This window comes from Lygodium microphyllum, chromosome 10 (assembly GCF_053477565.2).
Source record: "Lygodium microphyllum isolate KBCC chromosome 10, Lygodium_microphyllum_v1.1.10, whole genome shotgun sequence".
Taxonomy (NCBI): Eukaryota; Viridiplantae; Streptophyta; class Polypodiopsida; order Schizaeales; family Lygodiaceae; genus Lygodium; species Lygodium microphyllum.
In genome coordinates, this window is record NC_141144.1 from 63,920,283 (window position 1) to 63,940,778 (window position 20,496).

At 40.4% G+C, this 20,496-nt stretch overlaps 1 protein-coding gene across 1 annotated transcript; it reads right to left on the reverse strand.

Moving 5' to 3' along the window:
- Positions 1-1,106: 1,106 nt before the first annotated feature.
- LOC148030096 (uncharacterized) lies at positions 1,107-16,411 on the reverse strand (the record flags this gene model as incomplete). The annotated part of the gene is given in 2 exon segments (XM_087687362.1): positions 1,107-1,603; positions 15,907-16,411. Coding segments are annotated over 2 exon segments (1,002 nt in total), but the record flags the coding sequence as incomplete, so codon positions are not given.
- Positions 16,412-20,496: the final 4,085 nt, after the last annotated feature.

Genomic DNA, 20,496 nt, shown 5'->3' on the forward strand with positions numbered 1-20,496 from the left:
CATCTTTTGAGCAAGATGCGAAACCTTGCCTTCAACCTGCCAAATGCTCACTCTACAGGCATCCTAGTGCTAGATTGTATGAAGTTCCAATAATACTTCATGTGTGATAAGCCTTCCTTACATCCCTTAAAGGGCACCAACATGTATGGTCGTGCAAGATAAGCACAATCGCCAACCAAACAGTAATTGCCCAACAAACCCCTAACACATCTTCGCCCGAGTTCACTTCTTGTGAAGTTCAAAGGGTCGTGGATGGAGCCAGCCCAACCCACATCATAGTCCCAAATTGAGCAATTTGATGCAACCGTTAATTGCAAAAGGATTGAATGAAACCCTTTGCGATTAAAGTAATCCTCATGGTTCTCTCTTGGTGCAATAATAGGAATGTGCAAGCCATCGATAGCTCCTATGACATAGGGGATGCCTCTAATGGCCTCAAAGTCTCTTGATAGTTTCTCAAATCTAGCTCCAGAAGGCCACTTGATATACATATCTTTTAGGCCTGATGATAAGAAAGCTCTACAAAAATCTAAGACTATGCCACAAGCTGTGCTAGTGGCACATCCATATAGGTCACCTAAGACCTCCAAAGTTGTACCACTAGCTAGCCTATGCAAAGCAATAGATACACGAGTCTCAATGCTCAAGGTTTCACGCATATTGATGCGTTTTTTCTTCAATTGTGGAGCAAGTTTGCCACACAAGTATTGGAAGGTCTCTCTACTAATGCGAAGGCGTTTCTTGAACATGCTTGCTGAGTAAGAACCTAGCAAGAAGTGCTCAAGAAAATGTTTGGCCCGTGGATATGCCCAAGCTTTTCTACGGGTGTGCCCTATCCAACGATTTATACTTTTTTTTGCATCCATACATCGACCCATACACTCAACTAAGTACAACCACATTTGTAACATAGACTCCATCACTCATGGGGGGTGGTGATAGAAGCTCAGTAATCGCAAGAAATCATAACCATGCACAAAACAATGCAATTCTTCTTGGGATGGCCATGTCCACCTACAAAAATATGCAACACACATTATTTAGATTTCTCATTGCTTACAACATTTCACACCAACACACTAGAAGATATAAATAACATTGCAACATCATTTTGATGCATTCAAAAATTCGGCCATGGTAGCATGGAGGGCAGCTAGTAGATCCAAACGTTTGTTTTCGGTGGCCTCCTGACGAATAGAAGACTCCTTCAAATGATCAAGTAGAGCACGGCCTGTGTTGGCCATCTCATTCAAGGAGTCCTCTATTTTGGCAGGTCCCTGACGTCCTGATGGAGGTGTAGGTTGAACCTTGGCAGTGGAGTTTTGTGGCTCCCCCTCCTCATTTTCCTCATCTATTTGTGTGTCTAGGGGGTCATTACATGACACAGAGCTAGCATGTGATACACTCTTTACCTGTGCTCTATTGTGATAATATTCGTCTACGACATCAAACCATTTACAAGTGTATTTTCTATTGTTACCAGACACACTATTGTGAGCTTTGTCTACCCTATATTGGCCTAAAACATGTGCCCACTTCTTCCTACATGCTTCGCTATCTTTGTCAAAATCATGATAAGTAGCAGATAGTTTATAAAATGTACCTGAAAGAAAACAAAAAAGAATTAGTCATGATAAAAAATTTATCCTTCAAACAAAATTACAAGCATAAAAAAGAGAGGCCTTTGGTGGAGAGATGGGAGAGAGAGAGAGGCCAAAGAGAGGGCATATGGTGGAGAGAGAGAGAGAGAGGCCACATGGTGGAGAGAGGGAAAGGCCATATGATGGAGAGATTTCCCATATGGTGGAGAGAGAGAGAGAGAGAGAGAGAGAGCAATGCCATTTGGCGGATAGAGGGAGAGAGAGAGAGAGGGTGTATGGTGGAAGAGTGAGAGGCCATTTGGTGGAGAGTTGTCATGTAGAGGATGTAGAAGCCAAAGAGGGCCAAAGAAATTGGCAAGTACCTTCGAAACCTTGTTGGTTTGCACCTGCACATCACAATTGAAGCAAATGCGTTAGTATGCTATTGAATAAATCAATTGGGCAATCAATAAAAGCTTGAAAAAAAAAAGCTCAAACTTCAAAGGTGGTCACCGAAATTGCTTGATAGAAGGGCAAACAAGTCTTGATTTGGGCAGAATTTCCTCACAGCAGCTTTTTCACAGTGGCAAAGGAAGTACAACACAAAGCTTCAATTTATAGGAAAAAAATGCAAGAGCTCCTTGAACAATGTGTAGACGTTGGAAAATGCAACCGTTGGAACTTGGAACGTGGGTGTTTTGGTTTGTTTGTGTGAAGAGAGAGACAAACGTTCATTTCTGGTGATGAAACGTTTATATTTTTGAGGAAAAAATCGAATGGTCAAATGGTGCCATGGTGGCTTTCGAAATATCGAAATTGGAAGGGGGGGGGGACCAATCAGTGGTCACTGGTCACTTTCAACGTTCATGAGTGAGCTATGAATGCCGAAATCAGCGCTTGCATGGCATCTTTGTCAGGCGGCAGCGCTCTTGGGCGAGGGGGGGGTCGGTACAACTACATGGTGCGCCTGCCGGGACGTGGCATGAGCAAGCCACTGTTGCCGCCGCCCACTGTGAAAGGGAGCAGGCACGTGGCATGCTCTGGTTCGCAGGATCCGAGCGGCAGCTGCTGCCGCCGGCCCTTGTGAAACCAGCCTTGTACAAGTTAGCAATGTCCCAAGTTAGCAATGATCCTGCTCCCACTTTATATAGCCCGGGGGCCCGTGCTCCTGCATTTTGCCGCCAAAATAAAAAAAGTTTTTTTTGTGATTTCTTCATCTTTTATGCATCTGCAAGTCCAATGTCCTGATATACACTGCCAAAATATTTCACTACATTGGATGAGATTGGCCGGCTATACACTCCGCAACTGTTTGATATGATCACAGCCAACTACAAATGACTATTCACTGTTTACTGTTTAGATGAGAGCAGGCCGGAATTTACTAGGGTTAGCATCACAATGGATAATCTCTACCAACTACAAATGACTATTCGCTGCTTGCTGATTAGATGAGAGCAGGCCGGCCTTTACTAGGTTTAGCATCACAATGGATAATCTTGACTCGATCGGGTGGCTGTTCTTGCCGCATGTTATGACGATTCTAGGCTCTAGCAGTACAGGATTTGTACAGATATGCATGGCAGCAACATTTGGACACATTGGTCATGAATTATACTTATGACGATTCAATGAGATACTAGGACTGAAAACCTAGGCGATAATCACCACAAAGTTGAACATATAGTGCTTTTGATGTTAGGGCCTTTTTTAATAGATTGCGCAAAAAGTTCAGTAGCGTTTGTTTGTATTTCTCTAGAAAGCATTCATAGATGTCACATATGCCAACCACATGATCAGTTTTGGCTTGGAAATGGTCAAAATATACTTTACTTTGAGGAGGTTGCTTGTGTTTTGCTAATTGTGGGAGCATACCACATAGGCATCCATACTTGACATTAAAGTGTTTTCCTGCTGTAATATTCCGCGTTAAGAAAATAAATGGGACTTATGGAAAATTTTTTAATTCCCCCCTTATCCCTCCAGTCGACAGATGAGCTGGAGGGGGAGGGGAATAGAAGGAGCTAAGCTCCTTGGTGGAGCCTGAGGAGGGAGGGGGACCATGCATGTTGACACGCCGTGAGGAAAGATCCCCCTCCCCTCCACTATTTAAACGGGGGGGGGGGGGGGGGCTGGTGAAAGGAGGCTGAGCCGTGAGAAGTAGGGAGAGAAGGAGACAACCCTGTCGTGATGGCGAAGAGGAGAGTGCCGGTGCTGCGTTGTGTGGAAACCACGAGAGAGGGAGACGCTAAGACCTCGCCGCTGGATCATTCCGCCTCCACTCTCCGCCGTAGTGCCTAATAAGCTCCCCCCCCCCCCCCTCCCACGTGGAAGCTTCAGAAGCTTCCTGGGGGGGAAGCTTCTAAAGAACCTTCTTAGCCCCCTTTCACCCCCCCCCCCCCCCCCTCCCCCTTATGTTTTTTTAAACCCCCTTTGTTTCCCTCCCCCTCCCGGGGTTTTAATTCCCCCCTAAGGCTTTGTTTCCCCCCCTCCCGGGGTTTTAATTCCCCCCTAAGCCCTTGTTTCCCCCCCCCTCCCGGGTTTTAATTTTCCCCTAAGCCCTTGTTACCCCCCCTCCCGGGTTTTAATAACCCCCGTGTTTTATTCCCCTAAACTTTTTTTTCACCCCCTTATAACCCTTTTTAACCCTTCTTCAACCCCCTAATAACTCTCATTTTCCCACAACTCCCTAAGATTTCTTCCTAATCCCCTGTATCCCCATTATTATTCCCCCCCCCCCCCCCCCCCCCGAACCTAACCATCATCATGGCCTCGGATGGTACCCCGTAAGGGAAAAATAGCCGCGAGATAAAAGATAGGGAGGGAAAGAGAAGGGAGTGAAAATAAGGAGTGAAGGAGGAAGAGTGGAAAAAAAAAAAAGGACAAAAGAAAGGGAAAGAAGGAGAAGACGGTGGAATTCCAAAAGGCTATCTCACATTCGATCTACGATGCCGCCGAAGAAAATCCAAGGTGTAGCTGCGGGAGGGTCATCCCCCGGTATCCATGTGGATATCTCACCTCAAAGCCAGGTTTTTCTTCTTAGCTTTAATTCGGGTTTAAGTCGATCATATAAAGGAAAAATGTTAAGGATATATTTGTTCGAATTACTTGTAACGAAGGAGTTTAGCTTAGGAATGACAGTGTATAGAACTTAGCTTTCTTCAAATTGCATCAAGCATTATAAATTACGAGCAAGATTATCCATTTACTATAGTAATATATTTTAGTTAAATCCTAAGGTGTAGAAATTATATCTTGCACCATTAGTCTTATTCCTTTCATGGTAAATGGCTAAATTCAAGAAAGGTTTCTTTCGATGCTTAAATTACGAGGGAGTTATCTTTGCTAGTTGCACATCTTAGCAAGGAAATTGTTGTTATTTGGCATGAGTTCATCTTTAAAGAAAACGGAAGTTAAATGTTAGGAATTAACAAGTATAAAAATTAGATATACGAACTCATTTGGAAAGAAAATGTAATGGGAAATTGCTAGATGACACTCTATTAATACTTCTCCCTTGCTATTTGAGGACTTGGGGACTAATAAAGTGTGTATACACCAATTTCACAGCTAGGCCTTTTTGTCCCAAGGAGTATTGTCGCTCTTTGTATCACCTTGGCATTATGCTATATGCCAAATTAAACTGTATTGATTGGGAAAGTAAATTGTCACAAGGATAGCAAAAACCGTGACAAGACGATTAATATTACCTTCCAAAAGATAACTGAACCAATCTAAACATAGAAACATTCATACCCTAAACACTTGACTACTTTCCTTACCATAGAGACAATAAATTCATAATGATAAGAAACTAGGGTTTGTCCCTAAGGTTCTTAAAAGAAGAAACCCTAGGCCTGGCATACGTCAGCTTAAAGAATCTAAACAGATTATTCCATCGCAGGACTTGTGCAATATGTATGAAATCATTTTAGTCTTGTGATTGATTCACACGGGAAAAGGGTAAAAATCCTCATCAAGGACATCAGATCCCTACGCAAGTTATCTTGCAAAAAGACGTATTTTTGGATATCCTTCTAAATAAGAAAAGTTGTAAACCAGAAACTAGCATATCCAAGGCACTTTAGGGATTAACCAAATTGGGTATGCCCTACACTGGAATGTAAGAGATCTTGCCAACTTACAAGATACCTTGCGAACGAGTGCTGATACACTCAAAAAGGAAAGAACACTTCCTTAGCAGTTTTGCCAAACAACTCGGTTGATTAACGGAAATGTTTGTGCTTGCTAGAGATTTTAGAGCTTTGTTTGAATTATGAATTACAAATTAAATGAGTACCTATACTTTAGGTTAAAGGCCTGAAGGGAGAGGCAGCTTCAGTTACCCCCGACTACCTGCCTGACCCTAACCAAGGGGGTTGTTGACCGCGCCGGGAACGTGGACCAAACCCGCCGCGAGATGTCTCTCCATTGAGTTCTACTTGGAGAAGGAGGATGCTTGGGTGCCAGGGGGGGATCTGGCCGTAAATCCCTCGCCTTCCGGGTCCTGCACAAGAGGCTAACGTGACTCGGGATTGAATCTCGAGGCCCACATACTAGTTGTCGGGCGGAAGCTTGGAATAGTGATCCCTGGTGATTACTGGATAGCCTTCGGGCAGATTATGGACACGCCTATGGGCGGAACTCCTTGTATTTCAAAGATAAAATGATGAAATGTTAAAAGAACTTGCTTGATATTGTTTTTCTATGTCACGTGATAAGGTTACGTGAAAGAACCAGTGCTTAAAGGGATTAACTAAAGAAGCTGACTGTTATATGTCAAATTAATGTGTTAGATAATTAGATAACTAAAACAAACAGAGGAAAGCGCGGAGGATGGGCCATGGGTCCGTCCTACGGTTGGGTGGTCCCGGTTAGTCGGGAACTTTTCTCAAAAATCTCGAAGAGTAGCGGAATGATCATCATCATCATCAAAACGAATAACGAGAACAATGACCTAAAGTTACGTCTTAACCGATTTACGCTGTTTTAGGGGAACGAAATGGGACTATGCCTTTTGGCAGAGAGGTTGAGCTTTGCATCCCTCTCGTTTCCCATTCTCCTTGAACCAAGTGCAGCGTGAATCCGCTTCGCACCTGGCGTTTCTGCGTAAAGTAGTTCGCTCGGGTCTGACGCTAGTTGCTGTTAGCTAATGACCAAACAGGAAAACCCTAATTCCCGTCGATCCTAAGTGGGAAACGGCCAGGATACTTCCACTACGTGGCAGACGCGGGGAGACCTAGATCACAAAACCCGTAACATTCCTTGGGAGTGCTGGGCGGAGTTTTCTAGACATCCTTTCCGATGGACTGCTAAGACGTGTCCTGGATGATACTAGGGGACACGTTACACCTGCAATGATATCTTTTTTGTGCGAATGTCGTCGTCGTGCCAATAATAAGAGGGGGAAATCCCAAACACATCCTACAAGAAAAGACAAGGAGCGTTAGTTATGGTGTTGTGGCTTGGTATTTAGCCTCAAATCACTTGGATATCAACCACAAAGAATCCCTCTAGCAACCTCTGTGGATACAAAATATAAGAAAATTGATAAGATCTATCCCCAAGACCTCCACCTAGCCACCACCAAAGGAAGATTTTATAATCCAATAATTGAAAGATATCTTATGTATCATGGCATCAAGGTAGGCAAATGCATCTAAGTTGTGAACCTACCCTCTCATGAGATCTAAGCATAAAACATACTATATACTTTATGTATTCTTTCTTGACTATGCATACATGAGAGAAGAGACCATAACTTGAGTGCTTTCATGATGCAAGAAGAAACTTAAGCTCCTCAATTTCTCATGACAACATAAACATGGTCACATAGTGAAGGTCACAACATTAATTCACTGGCTAGCCATAAGCATCAAATTCATCAAATTAGAATCAGAGAATCCCACTCTCCACATATCTTTTAAAAGATCATAGAGGGCAATGTCATTATAGGCACATGGAGAATTGAATTTGAGAGGTGAAGGAAAGTTAAATCTTATATTGTCTTTAAACAATGGAAAATGATATCTTGGTATATGCTTTAGCCCTTTTGAATAGTCCTTAGCAATTCATAAGATGGATAATTCATTGGGCTCTACTTTGTCATTTGTGCTAGGAGATCAATAGTAGCTGGTTTCGAGGGGGGTAGGTAGGTGTGCATGCATATAAGTATCAAACATAAATGCAAATGGAGAACTATAGTGTTCTGTTAAATACAAATTAAAAGGTCAATGCTTTTGTTGATTTGTGCTATGCCATAGCAAATGTATCATGGCTTCATTTTGTGTAGGTTGCGGGTTTGATTCTTCCCCCCAAAGGTTGCTCCATCTCAAATTTTGGTTATACTGTATATTAAATTTAAACATTTGCAAATCTTTTTCCTCTAAGGCAAACTATTGATATTGAGCATCCTTGTTGGCTTGAGAATATAACAAGCTTTACCCTGACGCTAAGAAATTTATCCCCACCCGCAATTCATAGACTTGCTACAAGCGTTTCCAAATCAAATGATGGTCTTCTTCATATGATTTTGCGAAACCAATCAAGACATTTTCATTAATACAACATCATATATTGAAGAATTGTTTGGCATATGGCTTGAATAAGCATGCATAAACTCATGTAGGCTATTGTATAAGCTCCCCTTCTTTCTTTGAAGATTGACATTGGTATCCGTGATTGTGTAAAAATGGTAGTTGGCATGCATAGAATAATAGGCGTTAGCCCTCTCCCAACTCTAGCTCAAACTGCAACATCCTTGTTACTCTCTAGCTTGCTTCTCCCTTCCACAATCACTCCTAATGTCACAAGAGCTCCTTCCTGGTAATGCTTCTCATTAGACTCAAATACAAGCCTCATCAACTCCCCTGAAATTAGTGTTGATCTCCTCCCTCAATACACACATGTATCTTTTTCCAAGATAAGACGCTTCCTCAAATCTTGATGCGCTGCCTTAATGATCATGTAGGTCACCCCTACTCTTTAATGGTGTTATGCTACCAGCAACCTCCTTTGAGGATTGCACTACTAGGCAACCTTTTAGTTTATTTTGGTCATCCTAGTCTACAATGTTGATTGCTTTCCTTTAATCTTCCAAACTTCTTTATTGAGCTCAACCCTTGCATTATTGTTCTTCTACTCTTTGGTTGAAGATGATGACCATGAGTCTTCTTTCCCTGAATCTCCTTGTAACTATTGATTGTTACATGCAGCCATCCTTTGTTGTAGTCCTCATGCTCCTCCCTATTTTTCCAAAATCTTCCATGTCCTTATATCCATCACCCCAAAAACATGATGTCTATAAGTTCCTCTTATTGAGTACGTGCATCCACTCTTTTCTCTAATGGTGGAACATAAGCGAGAGAACATAGTTTATAATGTATCTAGCTATCATTGAAACATTATTACTCCTTTTTCCATGTATTTCCTCCTAATTATTTTCAAGACACTCTATTCTTGGGTATATGACTTGAAAACATTAGAGGATAACTGAATCCAATGAGATGGAAAACAATTACATGAGTCTAACACAATACACCACATTATATCAATGTAGCCACAAACTCAAGTGGGGACTCTTCCGAATTGATAATCAAGTAATAGAAAATTATATTACATCCATAGTTTCATTTCTAGCTATTTGAACACCTTTGTGCTTTCTTTTGTTTGAATCAGTTAAAGTTGTGTACATAGTAAGGTGTACTTACTTTACATTTGCAAAGGTAAAGTGGATAACAGAGATGCATATGGCTATGAGCATATCTATATGTGCTATGATTATAGTCATTGAGGTTTTTTTTTGGCCTTATTTGAGGGTAGATTTAGTTTTGCTAGAGGACATATTTATCCCTCATTCCTAAGTTTGCAACAAGCATTCATGCACAATGGCGAGCTTGGGTCAAAAATGAAAATAGTTGCACTCCATCATGTTGCTTTGCCTTGAAAACTTTTGCAAGTGTTGAATCAAACACAAAGATGATATCCTCTCCATTCCAGGCAAGGCATAAAAGTAACATCTAATCCATAGACATATGTTTCAATCAATGGGCTTTTCAAATAGCAAGGCTCCACATAAACCCTACCCTCATAAGCTACATTATCTTGTTAAGACTTAAATATGTCTTTAAACTCCTTTGCATGCCTTTCAAGATCCTTAAGAGCTTTTGAACATCCAAGTATCTAAAAATCCTGAAAGAAATTTTGCATTCTAACTTGCATATGTAGACCAACAAGTAGCTTTGCTTCCTTTGGCATGTTTTCCACCAACTCATAAGGCTGATCACAAACATCTTGTAGCTTCTTTATCTCATCCAACAACAAGCTCCCTTAATATGCTATGCACATTTTCCTAATGCCTTTTCTATTACACATCTTTGTATATAAGTTCCCAAGAAAAATTATTGGCTAAACATTAGAAAACAACCATGTATTTTGCATACCTTGGCATTGCTTGTTGAGAGAAATGTTCTTTTGTACCTCTTCCAACATAACCATAGGCTCTAGCATATGCTTGGAGCCCCAAGACAGACACCAAGGAAACATGGTTTCTACTATAAGAAAATATATCTTGTACTATCAACAACCATCTTTTTCATATTTGATATGGTCTCAACCAAGAAAAGAACACAAAGAACAAAAAATTGTCACGCAACTTCAAAGAAACAATTCTCCCACAGCTTTAACTTCAACAAAATCCATCATTCTCTTCATATTCTTCATAGATCTCATTGAAAGACCACAAAAACACAAAAGAAAAATCCACTTTGAATGGAAAGATATCACATATGATTCATCTTCAACAGTTTCCATAGCTTTCTCTCACAATCTCTCATAGATAGATACATTGTTTTGCATAGAATTGGCTATCTCTGACTCTCTCTCTCTAGTACATAATCTCCTCACTGCAATACTCAATAATCACTCACAATAACCCTTCTTTGGTCGTGGATACCCCACTTAAGAGGTGTGTCCGATATGAAAGGTCACCAGAGCCACTACAATAACTCTTCATAGCTCACTACTATCATTTCACTCCAGTCTTCTCTTGAGTCTTTAGTAGATACTTCTTCCACTTCCTTGAGCTCTTTGGAGCTTTTATTCACATCTTTCCAAGGCTAGAAAAAAATTCCATACTCCACCATCATCCAATAGAACACTTACGGAGGCATATAGCATAACAGAAGAGGAACAACGGCTCTATAGAAGCTTAACATAGGGTTACAAAATATCAACAAAAAGCATCCAACTCAACGAAAACCAATCAAAACAATAAAAAACTATTCAATGATCTTTCAAACAACCTTAAACTTCATTAATCATCATTACTCTATCCTTCATATATAAGAGAAACAGAAGCAAAACAGAAACAATCAAACCCAATTAGACACTATCAAGACATCATTAGAACATAGCTCTACTAAAAAACATTCCACCCTATCGAAAACACTTCCAAACCATTCAATCGTCATGTCAAATCAACGATTCAACCCTCAGAAACAACAAAAATCAACCAAAATACATGTCATTTTAGCATTCAACATATCCCCACGCTTAATAAGGGAGCATCCTCGTGATCAAGGAAAAAGAGAATACAAACTGTTAATCAAATAGCTTAACTTGATCTTCTTTAGCATCTTCAAGAACACCATTCAATCACAACCCCATCTTTTAACGTGTATAGATGTTGATGTGACCATTGAGGATGATGATTCTCCCCCACCTCTGGTCATTTAGAGAAAGCACTTGAAACGAGCTATTGAATCAGTGACAGTTCCTACTCCTCTAGATTCAGTTACAATTCTTGCTCAATCTTGCACCACATTGTCTACCTTTCTTCAAATACCAAATCTTTTCAGAGCCCATAGGGATGGTATGTTTGACAACATTTCTATTCCTTCTATGTAACACCTTGCAACAAGAGATACCATTCCTTTTTTGTGCAAGGATATTCAAAGTTCAATTGAACCTTTAGTTATTGCCTATATCCAACAACTTTCTTCTTCTTTTTATGAAGAAGTTCAATAGTATAAGGAGGATTTGTATAAAGCTAATACTGATCAACTAGCTTTTTCTCAAAAGAAATTTTCTAACCTCTGTATACAAATGGAGTAGCAAACTAAGGTCATGGAAACATAGAGTGATGATATCTCTACTTTGACAGCAGTCCCAAGTCCTTATTGTATAGGGGAGAGGGATAGGTTACAAAAGGAGGTTGAAGAGTTGAAGGTTGTGATGGTTGCCCAAACATAGAAGCTTAAATCCGCTACATATATCCTAGACCACAGCAATGCTCAGATTCAACAACCAATTCTCAGCAACTTAAGAATTAGTTGGCTCAGTCGTACTCTTCTTTACAGATTCCTATGTAGCTAGTTCCTTCTTTCTCCCTTGCAAATTTAGCAGTTCTTCAAAGACAAGCCACATTATGCCCTTTGTTCTAGGCTAAGGTCGAAAGAATTCAATCTCGAATGGATTTGATGTGGTCTTCATTTGAGTAGTTCCAAGAATATGTTCCTTCAGATCACTCATTTTTCATGCATTATCAACAATAGAAGTTGGCCTTTTACATTAAGCTTTCAATGATGGATTTACATCTTTGAGAGGATAGATGGAGTGGGACGTGGTCTTATGGATTGTTGACTAAAGTAGTCTGAATGGTTTTTGAAAACTCTGTGACTTCAAATATTATGCTTTTGTCTTATATATATTTGAGAGGTGATTTGCTGATTCTAGACAATGAAGATTTAGCTTGGTATGTTGGGGATGTGGTACTACAAGCTGCATTATTTGTTAGACATTTGGAGTTACGAATAGATGAGGTATTTGAGTGTTATTCCTCCAGAGTGGTTGATTGTCTTAAGAGTTTGTAGCATACCATGATTGACTCTATCATTTTGAATCAATGACAAATCAACCTCATACACAAAATATTAACCATCCGAGGGTGGATCTTTCAGCCGATATGTCCAAGCAACCCCCATTGGATTCCTCCTATTTTGAAGCTTATCATCATATATTGGCATTAGGTCCATCCATACCTTCTTTATCTCATTATCAACAGATGGCCCATAGGTATGACACTTATCTTTCCCTTTATCAATCTAACCCCCATGTCATTTTGCCCCTTCTCTTCCAACCTCAAAGTGCCCCTCAAATTCCTATCTTTACACATTGTTCTTTTATTGAAGATCATGTATTTTCCCTCCTATATCTTGTCCCTCCCCATCTATAGTTTTTCTCTCCACTTTTCCTACGTATCTATTAACACCTTTCTTAACAGATTCTTGTAATTTTAAACTAATCCCTCTTTAGGTCATTCCTCATTTTACGATTTTTCCTACCCATCTCTCCATCTTCTTTTACTGGTTCCTTTTCCATCTCCTACCACTTCTATTCTTTATCCCCCTCAATTGGTTAGTGGATATGTAGGGTTTGAACAAAAGATACCTAGAAGATGGGGGTGGAGCTCAAGTGATTCTATTACTAGACCTCATATTAATTGGCCATCAATTCCAGGGGAGTGGAGGATGCTAGTCAAGAATATTAGAATTATCTATATTTTTCTCAACAACATTCTCAGTCTATAGATCCTTTAGTGAAATTAAGGGCTCACTTTGCTTGGTACCTAGCGTATATGCACATGCATTCACATAACGATCCAAAGGCCATTCCAAAGTTGTGCATAAATGTAAATGTGAACACTGATCTTCAACAACTGGACGTATTGTATTTTCATGCCCTTTGTTTACCTAGCAAATACCTTGTCTTGCTAGATAGGATGTGCCCCCTTCAGTTTTTTCAAAATCCTCCAAAAACGTTTGTGGATGAAGCCTTATCCATGGATCGTTTTTGCAATCACTAAGCCTTCAAGGGGGAAAAAAAAAGGTTTTCCTTTTGTTTTATTGATTTAGACATTGATCCTTGACGTGGTAATAACTTGTTTGGATCCAAAATATCCAGAGTTTGCCTTTGTAATAGCTTCAAAATATCCTCATTGGAGAACAACTGACATGCAATAGGGAAAGACTCCTCATGATATGGCAAAGAAAGAGCATTCCACAGACTCTTAGATGTAATATGAATAGTGGTATTGCAAACATGACCACACCTCTTACTATAAGAGGTTAAAAATTGGTCACAAATGTCAGGATCATCTAGAACTAGTAGTAAGAAAGGCCCACAAACTTGGATAATCCTGCTTTAGCAACAAGGTTTGAATCTAGTAACAAAGAATAATCATGAGATACCAAAGGCACATACTAGATCAGGGGAGGGGTTCAAGGCACCATTTAGATAGTTTACACACACACACAAACAGTCAAAGTGAATGCCTGCAAAATAACAGGATAGGAATAGATAAGATATTGATCATAATAAACTCACATGACTGGACCGACTAACTAACTACCCCAAGCAGTCCACATCCTAAGAAAAATCCAACATGATCTTTACACACGTGCAACCAAAAGCTTCATGCAATAAAAATAAACAGACACTCTAAATCCTCGTAATCACGTAGAAAAAAAAATACCTACCATACCCTGACTTGCCAATATGATTTTTAAAAAAATAGAGAATCACATAAGAATAGATTATACCAACATGACACTTGAACTGTTTGACCATCATCGATAAGAGGAACTAGACCAGACTCCACCGTTCCCATCCCCACGAAGTGCGTTCATTAAAAGGGAATTGTGTATAGTGTAGGGAAAATAAATATAATGAAGGATTCATTTTAATAAAATTATTAATAATGGGTGAAATTTATTAGGTAATAAACCTTAAAAAGAAAACGGAAGTTTCTTCTTATCCTTTATTTAAAAACTATTAAGATTGAAATAGTGCTTTTGGCATAATCCGAACTTCAAACCTTGACTGAAGATTTCTAAATGAAAATTCATTTATTAAAAATTAATTACGTGTTTGACACTTATTTGCTAGTGCGTGCTTTTTGGTAACAGGGACTGGCTCATTTTTAATTAAAATAAATGTGTTCATAGTGCACAAAGCATGTGCTAAGTGAATAGTGGATTGATTTCTTTCTTTTTTTAATGTGTATTTAGCGTGGACGTGCATGAGAATGTGGTGATTATGATTCCTTTTAATAATTAATTATGACTTTTGGGGTAGCAAAAATAAAAACAAAAGAAAAGAAATACCTAGGAGGGGTGTGTATGCAATAACAATCAAAATGTGCTATCAGTAATGGAGAGAATGCAACCATAATGTAATCCATGAACAACAAAATCCAATGAGCTTAAAAAGTTTACCAATATTAATGGATTTAGATAAGTGTTGGAATTATTTTTTTCAAAAAGAATTCGGCAATCTGAATTTTAAGTCAAGAACAAAGCTCTAATAGTTTTTTCAGAAAAGTTTCAAAAATTTTTAGCCATTTTTAGAGTGGAAAAAGAAAATTTCAAAGAATTTACATGGAAAATAAGGGGTTTTTATTCAATTAATTTTTTTCCATGTAATGGAGGGAAATACCTAGTGTCACACTAACCTAGGTATAAAAGGTGTGAAGGACATTGGCATGGTACCATTTTATGAATATACATCTGTCCTTTCACCTTCTTCACCTTCTTCCCAATCCTTCCATGGCTGCTAGTCATTTCTCTCTCCTCTTCTTGTCTTTCTCTCTCTACTCCTAGTCTTTCTCTCTCCTTATCACTTTCTTTCTCTCCCTTTCTCTTCTCTCTACAGTTCTTCTCTCTTTTCTTGCACCTCTTCTCTCTCTTCTACAGCCCCTCTCTCTTCTTTCTCTCTCCTGTCCTCTCTCTTACAAGTGGTATGAGAGCACTAGTTCAAATCCATTTAGTTACCTTACATGCTCAATTACCATCCTTTTCAGTCTCACAAATCCAAGAATTTTAGATACACAGGTACAGACATGGCAGGCAGCATTGGAGTGACTAATGGACATTTTTCAAGAAGAAAACTAATAGCATTGAAGGCCAGTGGACATCTCCAAGAAGTAAGACAGGTAGAGCACTGAAAGACCACGGAGCAGATAGCCTTTCTTGGAAATTTCACCATGACCAAGTTGGAGACTCATAGGACTTAGAGGGAACTTTGACTACAACTACTTTTCAAGGAAAGCTTCTTCTTGATTGGTATTCTCCCTTTCCCCCTCTGAGTGTTGCATAAGCCTCCATAGCCTTGCATAGGCTTCTTTCTTGGCCAAGGCTACGATCTATGCCAAGGTCGTCTTCAGCTCCAACATTTTAAGGAGGACATGAACCTTGCCATCAAGCTAGACTCTGAAATTCTTGCCTTCTCCACAAGGACCTTAGTTTCCCTTTTGCAGAGTGACAACAACACGTCTTCTCCATAGAGATGACCGGCGTGTAGGACGAAAGCATGAAGTGGATCCTCAGGTACGGCACCAGGTTGGTTTGGAACTCAGTCACGTCCACATTCAGGGCTCCATCGAAACGGAGGGAGGCTGTCAGGGACGAAGTGAACTGTGACACAAGCCTGTTCAAATTGGTGTACGTCAGTCTGTCGATGTCCAAAGAGTGCTTGCACATGTCGTAGATTGCCTCATTGTCTAGCAGAACAACCACATCAGTGTGTTCCAAGAGAGAGTGAGTAGACAAAACGATGTTATAAGGCTCTACAATAGAAGTTAACACTTGAGGAGATGGATAAACGGTGAAATCGAGGTTGGACTTCTTGCCGTAATCCACAGAAAGTCACTCCAAGAGCAAGGATCTGAGACCTCATTCCGTTCCACCTCCAACAATGTTGAAAACTAGGAAGCCTTGAAGCCTCATGCAGTTGTCTGCTAGCTTGTGGATCCGGTCTAGGCAGAGATCGACAGATTATAAGCTTGCTGGCCAGATAACCAAAACTTTCTGTAAGCTTCATAGCACATTTCAAGTCTGAGCTGCAATAAAAGCTTTTGGGGCTTGTTTTATAGCAGGCCTTGCAGGCTCCTCGTCACTTTCAGAAGAGTCCTCGCTCTCTGAAGAAGTTTCCCGCTTGCTAGATGGCTTGCCATTCTTGGCAATACTGATCTTTGCAGGAGGTGCTTTCACCTTTGTCACAGTTACAGACGGTTTCACATGCTTTGCTTCTTCTTCGTCATATTCACTTTCCTCAGAGGTTTCATCTTGCGTAGGAATTAGACTGATTGATGTTTATCTTCCACAACTCCGCAACTTGGAATGAGTAACGTAAGGCTTTTCCACTGCCTGAGGTGTCAGAAAATCTTAGCCACAAAGTAAATTCGTGAACCTCATTCTGTCATGTCTATAGCATGTTTCTTGGTCCACGAGTTTCTTTTGTGGAAAAGTCTAGATATTCAGTGGCTCTGCTTTAGAATCCCTGGTAGCAAGAGCTACCTAGTTGTTGCTCTTGGGCTTTTTTTTGTAGCAGCCATTAAGCGATTTTGAAGGACAGAGGCAATGAACAACAAGAACTGGCGTAGTTGAGAGAGGCCTGCTTAAACCCCAGGCAGTATAGGTGAAGAAGGGAAGTCTATGTTAGAAATCCCATCCCAATGATGGGGTTGCAGATGCTCTCTAGCCCCTTCATCTGGTCACATCAAAATCCTCGGAACGAGCTAGTTGGTTGTGATCCAACCATTCAATCGTCTGTTCTTAGTAGTGAACAAGCACCTTACAGCTGTGGTGTGCTTCTTCTTGAGCTTCTCACAGTATTGCAATGGAACATCCCCATTTTGGGTATCATAGCCACAGGCACATTTGAGGCATTAATTCCATATGCCACTGTAGCAGGTGGTACAACCAAGCTTGTAGCCACACTATTGTTGTGTGCAAGGAATAAAGATAACATTCCCATTTGTAACTATTCGCTGCTGCCAAGTCCTTGCTCTACCTGATTGTTTGATGTTGGGCCCTTGCTTTGAACGTATTGAATGGCCGTGCCCATATCTTCTTCCAACAGACTTGCAACTTCATGTGCAGCTGTTGCCATGGCATCTTGAGAAGACCCTGAGTTTTGGATTGGAGAGAAGGGCATCTCAAGCATTAAATACACCCATCAATTTTATATTTGGCTACTCAGCCAAAGTAGTGTTACCACGATTCATAAATATTTCAAGATCTTCCCCTACCTTGGAAGTTTCTCAATACAAGAACACTTTGAGTCCTTGTAGAGAAGATTTCTGATGGAGACTTCTAAAATCTGAATTGCAGAGCTGTAGATGGTACTTCCTATTTTCCAGTCTTGAACTGTATGCAGGGGTTTCTTTTGTCTTTGCTAGTAGTACAACCAGAGATCTACTCTCTACAACACTATTCAGACTGCTGCCAGTGCCTGCCTTGTATCCAATCCTGACTAAGAGGTGTCTATACACGATATTCAGACCTTTCTGGTGCCACTTCTGCACCTCATCTTTGATCAGCAAATGTGTGCCTTTGTCATCAAAATCGTCTAGTACTTGGACAAGTAATCTATCTCTAGGCTAGTCTAACTGTGCAATAGCTCCAATTGATTGTTGATATACCTCCCTTTTGTTGCACATAGGTATCTAAATGAGCACCTTTGGATAGCCAGCATTGAGTTGCTCCAGATCATCAGATTGAAATGACTATACCTTTGGCATAGGTTTGATCTTCTTCAGCTGATCCACACCACACCCAGACATTGTGTTAAAGTGCAGACTGGAATAAAGAGTTGATTTCAGACCCCTTTTGGTAGGGAGCATTTATAGAAACATTCTGTGACTGGTCTAGAAGGTTGGGTTTGATGATTGTATTGAGACAAATGCCTTGCTCTCAACTAAATTTAGGGCTTGATCATAGCAATATTGTTCCAAAGTGTGAGAACTGATTTCAGGCTCCTTTCTAGGACTTACTGGGCTGTGAATAGCAGTTCCTTCTTTATTTGCTTGATCTGCCATAGTATCTTCTAGAGGAGACACTTGTGGTACTGTTTACAAACATTGGGAAGCTCATTAGCTTGGCATATTTCAGGTTCTTTGCCAAGTCATGGCTTACCTATCATACAAGGGCAACAGTAGCAGCACAAGTGGCAGAGAATGCAGTGGAATGCAAGTGGTAGTAGTGGAATACTCTAGATTTTAGTCTTGGTTCCATCAACACTAGTTGTAGACATACTAGCAGCAGTAGCAGATTCAGCAGAGCAGCAGTTTTGAGGCTTGAAGCACTAGTGGGCAATAGTTGCTTATGTGGTCTAAAGTTTAAAGCAATAGTGAGCAACATTAGTAGAAAACATGTATGCAAATTGCAATGCAACTACCTGTGCTGAGACATACCGTGAATACACATTGGGGTGGAAAAATCTCAATGCCAAATTTGCCACACTTTTCAACAAATTGAATCAATTACTTGCAATTGAAGAAGTAGAACTAGAGAAGAGAGCAAGCTTTACATCAGTGGAAGCAAATGCATATACTCAACCACATTGTCCCTATGGACAACAACATGGTTCCTATGAGCAACGTGCTTATGTACGTGAGCAACAAACAACAGTGGAAGCAAATGCATATGCTCAACCACATTGTCCCCATGGACAACAACATGGTTCCTATGAGCAGCATGCTTATGTACGTGAGCAGCATGAGCATAAATGGGGATAGCATGATGTTACTCGAGGAAAGATTCTCACCCATGTTGATATAAGATGACTTCATGCTCAAGGGCTATGCTACGGATGTGCTGAGCCTATGTCCTCCAATCACAAGGATACATGCAAGAAAAGGAATGCTAAACTAGCAATTGTTTTAGAGTTTTTGGATGACGAGAACAATGAAGAGGAAGACAAACAAGCGGATGACATAATGGATCATGAAGATCATGAGCAGATCACTGATCAAGTGGACATTCCACTACAACCCCATGAGGAGACCCTTCAATCCAAGGATGTTGTGTTTGTATGCTCGGTAATTGCCAAGAATGCTGGGATCATGGACATGCAATACATCCGGAATGATGCAGGAAAAGTTTCAAAGTATACAACACTGTATATTTCCAACAGCATCCATGCACATGCCAAGTTTAATCATATGATGCTCATCAGAGACTTGATGCAAAAGTCAACATTCATGATCATTCGAGCTTCACTCATGAATGATAATCCACTGCATGGAAGGGATCACCACTTTCCTTTTGATCCCTGTGGCAGTGCTGAGACCCACGTTTGTATAGATGACCTGTACGCTGGTGATGCTTACCATGCAAGTTATCCATTTGATCCCGAGGGTTGAAAGAAAGCTCTATCTACATCAGCACTCCCCAGTGTAGTCCCCTCACCTTGAGGCAGAAACCTTGGCTGAAGACGATTCGATTTGGGCTTGTTTTGCAGTAGGCAGCCATCTACTTTCAAACAATTTTGGGCTTGCATTAAGTGCACCCTTGCATGACCTACCTAAGCTGAAAATACACTCAACGAGCTTCGTTTTGACATGTCACACACCTCAATTGGAGATGCCCATAGGAATTTATGACCAGTTTTCTCCAGCAGACTTGTTCTGGATAGCATACTGTCCACTGTTTGTTAGTCCCTAATTGTCAAGAATTGGAAACCAAACTCATATGTTGTCAACTTGCACATGTCATATACATCATATCCACAATTATATGCCCCAATTCCACATGAGATTGTACTCCACCATACCCATATTCTCCTTTGTAATGCTGTACAAAGTAGTACTCTGTAGCTCACTACCTAGCCATACTACCTAGCTATACCAATAAGTCCAATCTTTGTTTTTTAGGACAAAAACTTTATTTTGAGTGGGGATGGATTGTAATGGAGGGAAATACCTAGTGTCACACTAATCTAGGGTGTGAAGGACATTGGCATGGTACCATTTTATGATTATACATCTGTCCTTTCACCTTCTTCCCTGTCCTTCCATGTGGCTGATAGCCATTTCTCTCTCCTCTTCTCTTCTTTCTCTCTCTACTCCTAGTTTTTA